The 12,032-nt window shown below is 40.4% G+C and overlaps 1 protein-coding gene across 2 annotated transcripts in view; it reads left to right on the forward strand.

The window, feature by feature from the left end:
- Positions 1-52: 52 nt before the first annotated feature.
- The window catches only part of Rab6a (RAB6A, member RAS oncogene family), a 34,036-nt gene continuing 22,056 nt past the window's right edge, over positions 53-12,032 (forward strand). The window contains exon 1 of one of the 2 annotated variants that reach the window (XM_021190934.2): positions 53-564. In XM_021190934.2, coding sequence (XP_021046593.1) covers positions 495-564 — 70 coding nt within the window. In that variant the 5' untranslated portion in view covers positions 53-494. The remainder of the gene's footprint in view (positions 565-12,032) is intronic. The other variant, XM_021190857.2, reaches the window with a different exon arrangement.

Raw genomic sequence — 12,032 nt, forward strand, 5'->3', positions numbered from 1 at the left:
GGGGCGGTAGGCTCGCTCCCGGACTCGCCCCGCACCCGCGCCAGAGGCTCGCGCACTCAGCGGGTTGTGCTGCGGTGGCGGCGGCGGCTGCTGTGAGAGCCCGAGCGCTGCGCGTGCCGGGTCCCAGACGCGTCTGCGGCGNTCGCCCCGCCACCCTCCTCTCTCACCTCAGTCTCCGCGCCGCGTTCTGAGGGAAGGAACGGCGCTAGGCTAGCGAAGCCCGAGCGCACCGCTGGCTGCCTCCGACACCGCCCTGCGTCCCTTCGCGGCCGCGNGCCCGGCTCGGTGCTAGGCGACTCTGCGGGGAGGCGGCGGCTGCCGGTCGGTGGAGTCACTCTCCCTTCAGCCTCGCCCCTCTGCCCGGCCCTGCAGGGGCCGAGAGGACTCGGAGGCTGCCCCTTCGGCTCGGCCCTCTTCGTCAGCCGGTTGGAGCTGCAGCGGTCTGGAAGAGGTCTCTGGGCTGAGGCGGCGGCGGCGGCTCCTCNGGCTCCATCATGTCCGCGGGCGGAGACTTCGGGAATCCGCTGAGGAAATTCAAGCTGGTGTTCCTGGGAGAGCAGAGCGGTGAGTGCGCGGCTCCCCCGCTCCTGGCAGCCGGCCGCGGCTTCCCCGCACCGCCCCCAGTGCAGCCCTTCTGGCCGCTGAGGCTCCCCGCCGGCCTCGCTCTTCCTAAAACCCCCCACCCCCAGCCTTTCCCCCGGGTCCCCTGACTCCTCTTGTCCCTGTCCCTGGCTCCTCCTCGCTAGGATCTATCAGGCTTGTAGCTTAGACCTCTGATCCTCGTCCGGACTCCGCCGCCCGCAGCCGGGCCTCTCGGGTCGCTCTGTCCTCCTCAGTCCTCACCCCGCCCAGCCTCCTGTCCATCCCTTTCTTCCTCTGCTCTGCGTGGTCTCCTCCACCCGGGGCGGCTTTATGGGGCCCCACCCTTATTCCTTGCTCTTTTTCCGGTTCCCATTGGAACTGGGAGTGAGGTCCCACTCCAAGAAGCCCCCAACTCTGGGGAACGGGCCCCCTCTTCATCCTTGGATGAAGGAGGGTGGGATCTGGGCGTTGTTTTCCCCTGAGGCTTGGCTCGGAGTTGTACAAGTCTCCCGGAAGGTGAGAGAAGTGGTGATCATAGAGAAAAACAATTCTTGATCAGTTTACACCTAAATGAGGAATTAGTTAGGGTTAGTGAGTTAATATATTTCAACTGAAGGCGACTTGAAAAGAGGTGGCGTTGCCAGTGGTGATTTTGGTCCCTTGGGTTGGGACTGGTTGGAAATCCTTATTTTCTATTAATTTTCGTCATTGACAGTTCTTTTTGGCAATATTGATGCCTTTTCGATCTCTGCCAGATGCTATGTCATGATCAGTTTACTTTGAATTTTTCTCATTTCACTTCCCTCTTTTCTCGTTTCAACATGAAATATTTAAGTATCTTCATGATGATACAAGCAAGGATTAACGGGTGAAATGTTAATTATTAATTTCTTCTTGAGAATTTTCCAGTTACATATTTAAGATGTATGTGAGAGGCTTAGAATAATACATCTTTGTTTTGTAGGATTGCCTTTGGGTAATAGGGTAATAGATCCATCATCTAGCTCTCTAAATTAGATTAGAATACTATTTGAGTTAACTAATTTTTTTATATATATACCTAATATTTCATAGGGTCTTGTGAATGAAATTGTAATGTCATTTGTCTGGTCAAGGTTCGCAGTCAGTGTGCTTCCTAATGGATACAAGGTTCTAATTTTGTAATGGTTGCCATGAAGATTTCTTCTTCCAACAGCTTTATTCTATATCATACAAACTGAGCAGTAATTCAGAGATTATAATCCCCGCTTTTCCTCTACATTTTTCTTGACCATCATTGAAATTCAGACATTGGGGGATTAGTTCCAAGTAATCAAACATTGAATACCTACTCGATATCCTAAATGAGGTTATTTGGAGTGGAAAGCATATAACTGATAAAATATTCTTAGCTTTTATTACTAGCTTGAACTATTTATACCAATTTGGAACTTTATAGCTGGTTAACATTGGTTGCAATTTTGCCTTCAGCAGAGCCTGGGAAATAATTTTTCTTCTTGTAATGTTTGGATTTGTCTTCCCTATAGCCTTGTAGGATGTAAAGATCTTGTCTCCCTTTTGTTTGCTTATGGATATTTCTCAAGTATAAACATTTCCAGGCCATCAAGATGGCTCAGTGAGTGAAACAGGCACTACATCTGACAACCGAAATTCAATCCCCAGGTCCCATACAGTGGAAGGGGAGAACCAACTCTCAGAAGTTGTCTTCTGATCTCTATGAACACCACCTACAATAAATAACTAAATGCAATAATAAAAAAATTTTACATAAAATAAGCATTCCCTTAGGTGAGTAACAGAGAAAACCTATGAAGTGATCCTGATCCCATTAGTGTTACATGGCAGTTTCAGGACAGTGCCATACATAAAGTTCATTGGCCATTGTTAATAAATAGGTTTGAATGTGCTTCTTGTACGGTTTTTTGAAGATTGTTGACTACCTCGTATTGTGATATGGGAATAACTTAGTTTGCACAAAAATCCATTAGTCTTTCTGTTGAAGTTTTTATTGTGAGTAGAGATCTTAATTTGTAGCTTAATTTGTAGGTTTCCTTTGGATTTCTTGAGTGTATTATACTAGAGTTTTATGACTTCTCATTTTCTTTCGGTTACTTTTTTTCTTTTTAAGCTAGAGTTACATTGTGATAACCCAGGCTGATTTCAGCTTTGGGGTCCTCTTACCTCAGTGAGTGCTGGGATTTTAGGGATGAGCCACCATACCCATTTTTATTTTCATTTCATTTCTTTCCTATTTTGAATTAATATCTTTTTAAGGTACTTTCATGTAGTGAGGCTGACAATGAACTAAATGTGTATAGGCAAGACTTGCCTTGAATATCCGATGATCCTGCCTCCACCCAAGTGCTGGGGTTACAGGTGTTTGCCACTGTGTTTGGTTTATGTGGTGCTAGATGAGCACTATACATACGGAGCTGTATCCTTAGCCATGAAGAAATTAATTTTTTTAAGTTGGCAAACAGTAATATGGTTTTTGTTTTTCAAAGATTTATTCATTTTTATACACAAGTACACTATAGCTGACTTCAGACACACCAGAAGAGGGTGTCAGATCTCTTTAAGGGTAGTTGTGAGCCGTGAGCCACCATGTGGTTGCTGGGATTTGAACTCAGGACCTTAGGAAGAGTAGTCAGTGCTCTTACCCGCTGAGCCATCTCACCAGCCCCATAGTAATGTGTTTTAATACGGCTTTTTCATACTCGTGTGTGTGTGTGGGGGTGTGTGTGTGTGGGGGTGTGTGTGTGTGTATGTATAGAGCTACAGACAGACAAGACAGACGACAGTCTTACTGTGTAGCTTAGGCTGGCCTTGAAGGTACAAGTTCCTCTTGCATCAGCCTCTCAGGTTCTGTTTTTCTTTCTTTAATTTATCAACTATTCCTTTTCATTCATTCCCAGCCTTCCCAGGTAGAAACTAAATAATGCCTTGTTAGATTTAGCTATGTATGTATGTATACACTTCTATATATTAGCACAGTTTTAGATTTATAGAGAATTGGTAAGATAGTATAGAGGATGCCTATGCATCCTACTTCCTCTTTCTATCTAGTACCTTACATTAATAAGGCACATTTGTTAAAATTATTGGCCAAATGTTGATTATATTTATTAACTAAAATATATTATTTATTTAGATTGCTTTAGTTTTAAAAAACAATATTCTTTTTCAATTTCAGATTTCCTTTCTATATATAGATATAACCTTTCTATAATATAACCACATTATATTGTTATATATCAGATTTCACTTGCTTTCTTTAGGGTTATATTTGCATGCTTTTTGCTCTTTAGAACTATGAGGTTAATTATCTTTTGAGGTCATCATATTGCTAAGTAATGCTATTTAGTAGTTTTGACACTGAAAGATTGATTTTTGTTTTCACCGTCAGTGTCTATATTTTTCTTATGCATTAGCAAAGGCCTGTAGAATCTATGTTGCTTTGATGTAAGTTGCTATGAATTATTTATTTTTAGGTCTGTTAGAAATCCACAATTCAGCTTTTAAAGACTGTAGTCCTTGGAATAGCCTTCTTTGTTTCCCTAATACTATTTATCACATTTATAATACTTTATGTGTTTGTTTTTTATGTTTCCCAGGACAGAACAGAATACAAGTTCATGAAAATTATCATCTTTTTTATGTTCATTGAACCCCTATTACTAGCATAGAACCAGTTTCATGGTCACTGCTCAGAAATATTTGGTGACCAAACAATAGTTAAATATAATAGTAGTCAAAGCTATTAACCTATTAACTGCTTCACTAAAACACTGAAAGAAAAAGAACTCACTTGTCTGCATATTATACTTTTTTCTTTTTGATTTAAACAGGGTTTTTTCCCTCCCAGCTGACGCTATTAACTTATTTGCTGTTAGGATAATGCAAAAAAGTATGTCAAATATGCAGATGATGTGGTCATGTGATTTTATTTAGCTTTTCAAATGAACGATACCCTGCTTTGTAGTGAAGATGAATTGTTCTATTTCTTGATAGATCTAGTAAATGGCATGAGTCTTTGCAATCTTATTTTCTCTTTATTTTAGTATATGATAAAGGGATATTAAACTATTAAGTCTAAAGTCAGGAGAGTCTTTTGTTACTATCAGGCTATTGTCTGGAAATCCAGAGGGGCTTTTAGGAATGTCATTAAGTGGTTTACAATGGAATTTACTGCAAATGTAATTGTTATTGATTTTAGAAACATGATGACAAGGAGACATGCATAACCAATATGGCTTTTTTCACTTTGTATTACTCTTTTCTGTCAACTTTTTGAACTACAGTATAGTAAATAGGGAAAAGGTGTCAGAGACTAACCTCATGAATGCTATAATAGTGTAGTATGGTTGGTCACTCTGCTTTATTGGGTATTTTTTATTTCTTCCCTGTAAATTCCTTATGGGGAGAGTCTACTAAACCACTTAAAAGTTTTCCAGCAGCTGGGCGTGGTGGCGCACGCCTTTAATCCCAGCACTTGGGAGGCAGAGGCAGGTGGATTTCTGGGTTCGAGGCCAGCCTGGTCTACAGAGTGAGTTCCAGGACAGCCAGGGCTATACAGAGAAACCCTGTCTCAAAAAAACCAAAAAAAAAAAAAAAAAGTTTTCCAGTAAACTACTTAACTGTTTACTAAACATTCAATTTTTCCAAACTCTTAGAAAAATTTTACATTTAGTCTTCATAATGTCACTATATACAATAATAAGTCCTGTTTATTATTTTTATTGATCGAGGAAGCTGAAACATAAAAAAGATGTTGAGTAATTTGCCAAAGGTCAGTGGCCAGTACTAATACTGGAAATTTGAACTTTGTGCTCTTAATCATTACAAGTTTTAAGGTTTAAAAATAAGATGCAGAAGTTTCTTTGTTTGCAAAATGAAGCTGCAAGGACAAAATGGCCTGATACTATCAAATCCAGTAGCTCTCAAACTGGTCTGCTGATCTCCAGAACTCGCACAAGACCCTGCAAGTAGGGGTCCATAAACCCCATATGGATCCAGAATATTAAGATGTTATTTGCTTTTTCACTCTTACTACCTTATAGGAATATAGTATAATTTCTAAGAGCCTACCTGCCATGTGAAACATGTCAAACGCAACTATAAGAATATAGCTGTCTTATATTGAGTTAATTAAGGAGCTCTGCCAATACTGTAAAACACTACCACTGATGTTAAGTTTTTGCTTGTAGTTTTAAAAATAAAAATTATGTTAACATGTAATGAGATTTATTATTAGTTTAGGTATATTAAGGTACTTTTAATTTTTCATAGATTTCAGTATATTAATACTGATACAATCCACTCAATCATAATTCTTTAATATCCTCAATAATTTGTAAAGACTAACAATCCAACCACAAATGGTGATACTTGCTTATAATCTCAGTACCTAGGAGATAGAAACAAGAAGATCAAGAATTCCAGGTTCTCTTCTTATCCACTGAGCCATTCTTGCTGGTCCTACCTTATTTATGTCAAGGTTTCCCACTGAACCTCCAGGAATCTGTAATGCTGGGATTTTAGGTATACATGGTACCTGCCTTCCCTCCCTCCCTCCCTCCTTCCCTTCCCCCTCTTTCTTTTCTTTTTTCTTTCTTTCTTTCTTTCTTTCTTTCTTTCTTTCTTTCTTTCTTTCTTTCTTTCTTTCTTTCTTTAATGTCCAACTCAGGTACTTATGACAGTGCTTTACTGACTAAACCATTTCCCTAATCCCTTGATTACTACTACTTAGAGTTAGGAATGATGATGAATGCCTAGCATGGGAAGTTGAAACAAGATTATTGCTGCAAGTTTAAAGAAAACATGGGTTATATAATGAATTCAAGGCTAGCCTGGACTGTGTAGTGAAACTGTTGTAAAAAGGAGATGGGGGCTGGAGAGATGCATTTAAGAGCATTTGTTTTGCAGAAGACATAGGCTTGGTCACAACTATCCATAACTGAAGTATCAGGAAAGACAATGCCTTCTAACCTAGTGCACTAGACCATGGGCACTAGGTATGCACATGGTTTACATACATGCAAGTGAAATATTCATGCACATAAATAAATCTAAAACTAATACTTAGGGGATAAAAGGCACCAAGAAGGTCTGTGTGTGGTGGTGAATTTCTTTAATCCCGGCAATTGAAGAGGCAGACAAGTGGGTTTTGGTGAGTTTGAGGCCAATCTGGTCTACATAGTGTATTTTAGGTCAACCAGGTGTACATAGTGAGGCCTTGCCTCAAAGCAAAAAACTGAAGGAAAGGGGACTCTTGCCTTGCATGTGGGAGGATTTAGGACTTAAACTCTATCCCAGGTACCTGTGAGAGCATGACAAGTAAGAGGAAAAAAAATTGCTCTCTACTCATTTCTTTTTTTTTTTTTAAGTGTGTGTAAGAATGCATGCATGCATACATGCATTTGTACTATGCGCATGCATGGCCCACTGAGGTCAAAAGAGGACACTGGATCGATCCCTCTTGGAACTGGGGTTACAAGACAGTTGTGCGCTGCCATGTGAGAGTGCTGGGACTTGAACCTAGGATCTCTGGAAGAGCAGCAAGGGCTCTTAACTGCTGAGCCATCTCTCCAGCCCCTGTATATGGATTTATATGAGTGAAGGTCAGAGGTCAGGAGCCATTCACCTTATTTTTGGGGACAGCGTTTCTTCTTGGAACCTGGTGTTTGTCAATTAGGCTAGGCTGGCCATCCAGCAAATTCACTGGCTTTGCCTTCCCAGCACTGGGATAACAGACTATACCCAGCCTTTTCCATTAGTGTTGTTGAGTAAACTCAGATCCTCATGCTTACATAGCAAGCACCTTTCTCACTCTCTTTCTAGTTACTTTCTTTTTCTTTTCTTTTTCTCTTCTTTTCTTTCTAAGACAAGGTTTCAAGTAGACCAGGGTGGCCTCAAAAAAGAAAAGAAGAAATTAAGGGCTGAAAAGGTGGCTCAACAATTAAGACCACTTGCTGTTCTTTCCAGCCCCTAAGTTTCTTTTTTTTTTAAAAAAAGAGAGAGAGGGGGCGGGGGAGAGGGAGCAGGGACAGGCAGTTGTGGCAATACACTGCTGTAATCCTAACTCTTTAGGGGTTGAGGCAGGTAGGTACAGCCAGCCTTGCCTACATAGTGAATTTGGGTAGCAAGCACCTTTATATTACTATGTTTTTATTTGTTTGTTTGGAGATGGGGAACTCACTGTGTAGCACTGTTTGACCTGAAACTTGCTATGTGTGCTAGGCTGTCCTAAATTTACAGAGATCTGCCTACCTCTACATTTCCAGTACTGAGATTGAAGGCATGCCCCTCCATGTCCTGCTAATTTTATTTTTACTGTATGTGTATTCATATTTTACTTGGATGTATATATTGCAAACCATGAACATGCCTGTTACCTTGAGAGGCCAAAAGAGGGTGATGGATTCCCTGTAGAGTTAACAGGCAGTTGAAAGCTGACATGCAGGTAGTTAGGAACCAAACCTAGGTTCTCTGGAAAAGCAGCAAGTGTTCTGAACCCCACTGAGCCTTCTTTCCAGCCACATAGGTTTTTGTAAGTTCCTCTCTCATCTACTCTATCTATACCCATTCTGAAGTACTCAAAACATTAATGAGTTTTGGCTAAATTTTTATTTTTTTATCAGTTCTACAGATAATATGAGATTTCACTTGTAAACCCATTTGAGGTTTGTTTTGTTTGTTTGCTTTGTTTTGTTTTTCAGCTAATTCTAATGTTAGGTCTTTAGTTTTAGATGACCATATTACCTATTGTAATTATGTTTCTAGACAGAATAATCCTGATTGACATTTTTTTTCTTGGTGTGTGTATATGTGTTTCTGTGTATGAGATCTTGTGTGAGCTTGTGTGTGGAGGTCAGAAGACAGTGTGAATGTTGTTACTTGGGTTTTGTCCTCTCTGCTTTTCTCATTGACTTGGCACTCACTGGTTAGGCTAGGCTATCTTGACAGGCCAGAGAGTCCCAAGAAACCACCTACCTCTTCTCCCCAGTGCTGAAATGATAAGCAGATGCCTACATGGCTAGCACTTCTCCCACTTTGAACCTTGCTTTTGGGGATCAAACTTGGATCCTCTTATTTGCTTGGGAAAGCACTTTACTGACTGAGTTCTCTCTCCACACCCCTATTATCACTGTTACTGTTGTTTAGGGAGGTAGCCTGGGTGATGTAGGGTCTCACTATTGTGCCATGCTGAAGACTTTATATATGCTAGCTAGGCAAACCTTTCCTAACTGCTATATCCTTAGCCCTAGTAAATGGATTTCTGTTTTGTGTTTTTATCTGTCTCGCCATATATAGCACAGGCTGACCTGGAACTTGATATTTCTGCCTTAGTCTCCTGAATGCTAATACTATAAGTGAACTACCATGCCTGAGTTATGAATTTCTTTTTCATAATCATACTTTGAAGTTATTTTGTAGTGAATAGCAGCACTCAAAAATTTTAATACTTAAATGACCTTTTTTTAAGGAGTGGTAAGAAGAAAATGGAGACTTACTTAATGTGGCCACTGTGGGCAGAGGATCAAAGAGATCACTGACTCCAAATCCATGTAGCAAGTGACTTTACCTTACTCAGTATCAGGAAGTCTTTGTAGTTGTGTGTGGAAAGACACATAAAAGAGGATACTTTAAAAATAAAGCAAGATTGAGGAACCTTTTTTTTTTGGGGGGGGGGGTTCGAGACAGGGTTTCTCTGTATAGCCTTAGCTATCCTGGAACTCTGTAGACCAGGCTGGCCTCGAACACAGAAATCCTCCTGTCTCTGCCTCCCAAGTACTGGGATTAAAGACGTGTGCCACCACTGCCTAGCTAAGATTGAGGAAACTTAACCTAGAACCTAAGTGTCTAGAGTAAGTCTGTGGTCAATGACTTGTTGAAGAAAGTGTGGGCTTTTAAAATGACCATTGGGTCTGGGCATAGTGGTGTGAGACTTTGATCCCAGCTCTCAGGATATAGAGGAAGGCAGATCTTTGAGTTCGAGGCCAGTCAGGGTTACACAGAGAAACCTGTCTTGAAAAAAACAAAAGGGCCATTGGGTTTATCAGAAGAATCAATTAGTGATTTTTTTTTTAAAGAAAATTGTTTCAGTAGAGTTTTGGAGAGAGGTTTTGCAACTTTGTTGGCTAGTTTTTTGGTAACTTGATACAAACTAGAGTCATCTGAGAGAAGGAAATCTCATTTGAAAAAATGCCTCCATTGGATAGGGCTATAGACAAGCCTTTTCTGCATTTTTCTCACTTTTGTTAATGATATGGGAGATTTCAGCCCACTGTGGGTAGTGCCAGCCACGGACAGGTGGTCCTGAGTTGTGTAAGAAAGCAGGTTGAGCAAAGCATGGGAGCAAGCAGTAAGCAGTGTTCTTCTGTGGCTCCTGCTTCAGTTCCTTCTGCCATGATGAACTGAACCCTAAGACAAACCCTTTCCTCCCAAAATTGCTTATGGTCATGGTGTTTTATAACAGCAATAGAAATCCTAAGACAATAAGTAAGCAATAAATATGATTTATTTAAAAAGTTAAATCCAGGGATGGGCGAGATGGCTCAGTGGTTAAGAGCACTGGCTGTTCAGCAGACCCTGGTTTTATTGCCAGCACCCACACTGCTGCTCATAACCTGTAACTTCAGTCCTAACATCCTCCTCTAGGTTCTTCCAGCACATGTGGTGCACAGACATGCATGTCGGCCAAATATCCATGCCCATATAATAATTTTTTAAAGAAAAGTTAAAGGCAGACTTGACTTCCTATACCTGTAATTTCTGCACTCAAAAACTTGAGGCTAGCCTGGTCTACAGTGTGAGATCCAGAGATTTGTTTTTTTGTTTTTTTGTTTTTTTTTTAAATTTGTGATTTAATCATCTATGTTTTTGCATTCTTCAGCTGTTTTCCTTTGGGGTTGGAGAGATGGATCAGTGGTTAAGAGCACTAGCTGCTCTTCCAAAGGACCTGAGTTCAATTTCCAGCACCCACATGATAGCTCATTAAACTCCCAGCTGTCTGTAACTCCAGTTCTAGAGGATTCGACACCCTCACAAAGACATGTATGCAGGCAAAACACCAATGCACATAAACAATTTTTAAGTAAAAATAAATACATATATATTTTTTCTTTTTAATTATGAGAAATTTTAATATATGAAAGTACAGAGAATGTCATAAACTATTATTGTATATTCAGTAAATACTAGTATTCTCTTAGCTATATAATATACCCACCCACATGCTGTACCTACTCAAAGTTTGTTATTTTCTTTTTTCTTTTTTAAAAAATTATATGTGAATACACTGTAGCTATCTTCAGACACACCAGAAGAGGGCATCAGATCCCATTACAGATAGTTGTGAGCCACCATGTAGTTGCTGGGAATTGAACTCATGACCTCTGGAAGAGCAGTCAGTACTCTTAACTGCTGAGCCATCTCTCCAGCCCTGTTATTTTTATTCTTTTTAAAATTACATCTACTTATTGTTTATGTGTGTGCTTGCACTCACTCACACATGCTGTCATAAGTGTCGCAGTCAAAAGACAACTTGTAGGAACTTTATCTTTCTACAGTATGGACTTTGGTACTTAGGTCATCAAACTTGGTGGCATGCACCTTACTTAACATGCCACCTTACACTCCCTCTTCCTTTGTTTTGGAGGCAGTCTTACTCTGTAGCTCAGACTGGTTTTGAACCCATGTGGTGGTTTGAATATACTTGGCCCAGGGAGTGGCACTATTAGGAGGTGTGTGGTCTTGTTGGATGGAATAGGCATGGCCTTCTTGGAGGAAGTGTGTCACTGTGGGGTGAACTTTAAGAGAGGTTCCTCCTAGCTGCCTTCAGAACAAGACAAGGAACTCTTAACTCTTCCAGCACCATGCCTGCCTAGATGTTGCCATGCTTCCTGCCATAATGATAATGAACTCAACCTCAGAACCTGTAAGCCAGCCCCAATTAAATATTGTCCATTGTAAGAGTTACCTTGGTCATGGTGTCTCTTCACAGCAATGAAAACACTAACTCAAACAGCCTATAACAGTCCTTCTGCTTCAGCCTTCCAAGTGTTGCTGGGATTACAGGAGTGAACTACCAATGCCTGATATAAAGTAGTCATCTTAAAACAATTTGCTGGTGTGTTTCCTAAAAGATTGAAGGCATCATTTCGATATCCTTAACATTTGTGTATACATGTGGTTGTTCACAGAAGCTTCCCTTATACTGATATACTTGATGTGTTTTTGATATTTACTATTTCAAGTTCTAATATCTATAGATTAGTGTGTTTCAGTTGAACTCTCTCTGTGGTGTGAGAATTTTTCAGTATTTGTTTTGTCTAAGAATGCTTTGACTGGGAAATTGGCTTTTAACATTTTATTGAGTTTTAACTTCAGTAAGTTCGTGTGGTTAAACTTTTTTTTTTCTGCTCTAACCCTTCTATTTTTTTTTTTTT

The sequence above is a fragment of the Mus pahari genome, chromosome 1 (assembly GCF_900095145.1).
Source record: "Mus pahari chromosome 1, PAHARI_EIJ_v1.1, whole genome shotgun sequence".
Classification (NCBI taxonomy): domain Eukaryota; kingdom Metazoa; phylum Chordata; class Mammalia; order Rodentia; family Muridae; genus Mus; species Mus pahari.